At 42.7% G+C, this 4,628-nt stretch overlaps 1 protein-coding gene across 2 annotated transcripts in view; it reads right to left on the bottom strand.

Annotated features, from left to right (window-relative positions):
* smg1 (SMG1 nonsense mediated mRNA decay associated PI3K related kinase) overlaps window positions 1–4,628 on the bottom strand; it is a 63,310-nt gene that overhangs the window by 22,459 nt on the left and 36,223 nt on the right. For both annotated transcript variants that reach the window (XM_034893484.1, XM_034893485.1), the window contains exons 42-44: window positions 1,536–1,781; window positions 1,231–1,369; window positions 887–996 (exon numbers count right to left, since the gene is read on the bottom strand). In XM_034893484.1, coding sequence (XP_034749375.1) covers window positions 887–996; window positions 1,231–1,369; window positions 1,536–1,781 — 495 coding nt within the window. The remainder of the gene's footprint in view (window positions 1–886; window positions 997–1,230; window positions 1,370–1,535; window positions 1,782–4,628) is intronic.

Below are 4,628 nucleotides of genomic sequence, written 5' to 3'. Positions count from 1 at the left end.
TGATTGGCTGCTTAGAAATTAAGTGTTAACGAGCAGTTGGACAGGTGTACCTAATAAAGTGGCCGGTGAGTGTAGTTCTGATCATCGATGAAAGCTCACCACGTAACTCCTGGCCCATGGGCAGAATCAGGGACATCTTGCCCGACAAAAAGGGACATATCCGTTGAGTCAAGCTCAGGACACAAAATTGCTCCTTGGTAAGGCCTATTAGATGGACTATGCAAACTAAATTGATGGACTAATCAAACTAAATGGATTATTTATTTTGGATTATACTTGACATTTTATGGACACTCTTGAATATTGTCACAAAGGACTTTTGATTGTACGCTTCCCATGCATAAATGTATGAATTGACTTTTACTGGTCAATTAGGGGCCGGAGTGTTGAAGCCATTACACTGATTTTAGTTTTATCCGCTTCACATGCATGCCATTTATAATCATACTGACACCTATATCCAGATAATGCTGATTACAATTACTGTTGATCATGTTAATGATGATGATGACGATGACGTCAGGTGGTGTTAACTTTATATTTAGGCCTCACCTGAGCCAGGTGTGTGACTATGACTAGAGAGCGGAAGGACAAACAAATTTTCAACCGCATTTTGTGAGACAAACGGTTATTTCTTTATTTAAAACCGGTTTATTTGCGTTGCTGTTGCAGTTGTGAAATAAAGAGACGGATCATTGTGACACTGAACGAATGCGCGTTGATTTACTGACTCCTACACTATATGCCCAAGGTTAAGCCTTGAATAGGTGTACAATTGGTTTTACAATTTACTCCTGAATTGGAAGTATTTACACAATTCAGTGTTAATGTGATGGGGTCTAGAAGAGTAAGACGGGGGCCAAGTAGTGTGTGATATGACAGTGACCTGTTCACAGGACAGCCTGAAGATGCCCTCCACCCCAGTGACTCCAAGAGCCGTCTCTATGTTGTGGGTCATCCTGAATGGGACCTTCTCCGGCACTCGTAGGCTCTTTCCTAGTGACATGTACAACAAGGAAAACCAAAGCATATAAATAGATTTATTAAAACATAATGTCGCTAACTTCTTTTCTCTGTAAATTGGACACATTCATATAAAATCAGCAGAAACAAATGAGACCGCTGTTTATAAGACAAGGCAGAGTCTACGCATTTGAAATAAAGTGGTTCTCAATGCAATTCTCATTAAACTGATTCAACACACATTAAAGCCAACCAGTTGAAACTGACCTTTTTCAAAGCATACATTGTAGTCAATGTGCACCACCTCACCAGTGGTCATGTCAATCAACACATTGTCAAGGTGACGGTCGCCGAGGCCGATGATGTATCCCACCATTGACATGACAGCAGTGGATCTGGCGTAGGACTGCAGCACAGCAAAAGAGAAAATGAATTGCAACCAAAAGAACAATGATAGTGGGCGCTTGTGCAAGCCCTGGAATTTGATCACGAATGAAATGATCGTGTCATGTTAACAACTTCAAATGTTTTAATCAATTCTCATTTTTAAAATGCTTAACAGCCACAGTTACCTGAGTGACCCTCCACCACTCGCTGGGTGTGGTGCAGGAACACCAGAGCTCCTTGGCCAGCAGGTTAGAAGGCGTAGCCTCCATTAACTCTTTCAGCACCTCCTTCATGACGCTGAGAGGCCAGTCTCGCCGAGTCACATCTAGACTGAGCCCCACTGCCTTCAGAGCGGGTCCGATACGGCTGTAGTAGAGCTCACTGGGGCGGGGCACTGGAGGCACTGGCTGCTGCTGGAATGAGTCCTGGGCCTGGTCAGGTCAAAAAAAGATGTTCTAATGAAACACTATGCTATGGTTCTGAATGTGGGGTTGCAACAGGAAAGGGTACAATTACTTCGTAATAGGGAAATTCTCACTGCTGGAGCAGCGAGGGATAGCTTCATATTTCGCTTCCTTTACGACAACTTTAAACATGTACAAGAAAACATGAGCAGGGGCTAAACGGCTTTTCAAATCCATCAAAAGTATGGTGGACAGCTATTAAAAGTTAAAAAAAAAAAGTTTTATGGTAAATGCACATCTTAAATAATAATAGGTAGTTGCTGAGCGCACGTTACTAGAGTTAGAAAAAAACGACGTCCCAAATGGTGCATTATTGTGTGTACTGCTCATCTTTTTCCTTTTCATATTTCATAAAGTTCTTTCTGACATATTTTAGGGTCAGGGGTTAGGGTTAAAAATATTGTGGAGACTCGGAAGATGGAGCTTCGAAAAGAGACACAGATGCTCATGGTGGGTAAGACCCCCAACATTACGTTGGAGAGCCATCTGGAGATGGAGAAGGCTCAAGTTCAGGAGCTAAAGGATAAATTGAGCAAGATGGAGGAGGCTCTCCTAAAACAGGACGAGGAATCAAAGGAGATTCTGGAAAGATCCCAGGCTTCCCATAGAGCCCAACTGAAGATGCAGGACCAAAACAACAAGAACTTCATGGCCGCTTTTGAGTGTGTGTGCGCATGCGTGTGAGTCTGTGTGTGTGTGTGTCTGTCTGTGTGTATGGGTATGTATGTGTGTGTCTGTCTGTCTGTGGTTATTGTATGTGTGTGTGTGTGAGAGTGTGTGCGCGCGTGTGTGTGTGTGTGTGTGTGTGTGTGTGTGTGTGTGTGCGTATGCATGTGGGTCTGTGTGTGTGTATGGTATGCGTGTGTGTGTGCATGCGTTTGGGCCTGTGTGTGTGTGTGTGTTTGCTTGCAGGGCGTGTGATGCGTCATTGCAGTAGTGTTGGAGTAGTAGGGCTTGTAGTTAGCGCATGCTACTTGCTACATGTTGCTTCTGCTTCCCACCATCTACTGCCATCAGACAGCCCTTTGTTTTCAGGGGCGGAAAGAGGAACCGAGTGTGTGTCGCCTCCTCCGCCGGTATATAGCCTCTCCACTGCCAAGACTTCTTACACGCCTCCCCGTGGCACACATGGTAACTGGTCCCATGAGGTTCCAGGCTAAGTTGAACAGGATCTCGGAGCAGCAGTGGGCCCCAGAGACGCGGCATGCAGGCCCATCGGTGAGTAGAAGCACCCTGATGCCCGTCAACCACTGTCCCAGTTATGGGTAAATAGCCCCAGCTATGAGTAAATAGTGAATTACCCAACAGCGGTGCAGGCGAAAGATGTTGAATTGAGAACCACCACAACGTCTGGGAAGGAGAAAGAAGGCAACCCCACAGCTACATGGGTTAACTCGAGAGGGTACAGTGGCTAGGGGTGCAAACCCTGTGGCAATGTGAGAAAATTGAAACTATTCTTCACAACTATATAATAACTACTGCATACACACAAACACTAGCCATAACAATGATGTCATGTTTGGTTTGTCTTGTTAACTTGCAGGTGTAGCGGAGGCGATGATTTGATGACTGTGATCACCTGGCCGGTCCTCCCAGACTATTTAACCCCGCCTGCCCCGAGACCGAGCGGCCGCATTCTCCCGACGGTGCACCAACATGTTTTCTCTTTGTTTGTTGACTACCGACGACGTGCACCTCACATTCTCCATCACATCCATCCACATTCATTCATCACTGATACTGACAATCGCCTCAATGTGCTCTTGTTTGCATCATTATTTAATACATGTCACTTTATTATTGTTACGTTGCTCTCCGTCTTTTGTTGTGGCCATTTTAATATACTAATTATAAGTTTTTGTCTGGAGGTACATGTTGGTCACCCCAAAAAATAATTAAACAATACAAACTGAAATAGGTGGATTTAGGGTCAGAGTGTCTTTCAAACACAGCTGCAATTCAAAGTTTTATGAAGAAGAAAAGCTTTAGAATATACACTGGTTGTCAAATCAGCTACAACCTCGAATTATTTGGTAAATATCAATTATCAGTTTACTTCTTTGTTTTGGGACTTATCAATAAATCTGTGTATTTTAATCATGGTTTCTACACCTTTTTCAATGTCAAATTCAAGCACTTTTCAAGTAGTTTCCAGGTCCATTTTAAAGCTTTTTACCAATACATAGTCAAAATTATCATTTAGTGTTTTTGTAATATTAAAAGACATAATGTTAAAAACAGCCAACATTGTGTTTCGTAATAGAAGGCTCAGATATTTAAGCAAAACAAGTTTTATTTTTTTTAGACTAACTTACTTATCTAACCTTTGAACAGAAACATTTTACAGGCCTTGGATTTGGGACACATTCTTGATATATACTGTACAAGGTTTGATCAGAATCTGAGACAGTAACAACAACCTGTATTTTAACCCAGAAGACTGACAGTGCACAGGCACCTGCCTGAAAATAGCCTATATTAATAAAAAAAAGAAAAGTATTTCATTGCCAAGACATATACATTTATCTACTGGAATAGAGCAGTGTAAATATTATATCAGGCCGTCCTCAACCTTACAGTGGGCTACTAGATACGTAGCTAGTAATATTAACTCAGCGTTTTGTAAAAAGAACGGTGCCGTTAAATCACCGGTTTCGGGTACGTACGGTACCGTCTGGATGGTTTCAAGGTAACAGTAGGTAGCTTACATTCGCAGATAAAATCTAGAGGAAACACTGCAATACTAATATTACATTATCACACCAAGCAGGTCCGGATTAACAATTGCATGTGCCCTGGGCAACAGGACTCAAG

The sequence above is a fragment of the Etheostoma cragini genome, chromosome 15, assembly GCF_013103735.1.
Source record: "Etheostoma cragini isolate CJK2018 chromosome 15, CSU_Ecrag_1.0, whole genome shotgun sequence".
NCBI classification, from domain to species: domain Eukaryota; kingdom Metazoa; phylum Chordata; class Actinopteri; order Perciformes; family Percidae; genus Etheostoma; species Etheostoma cragini.
Note: the sequence above shows the minus strand (reverse complement) of the source record. Positions and strands in the feature narration are given on the sequence as shown.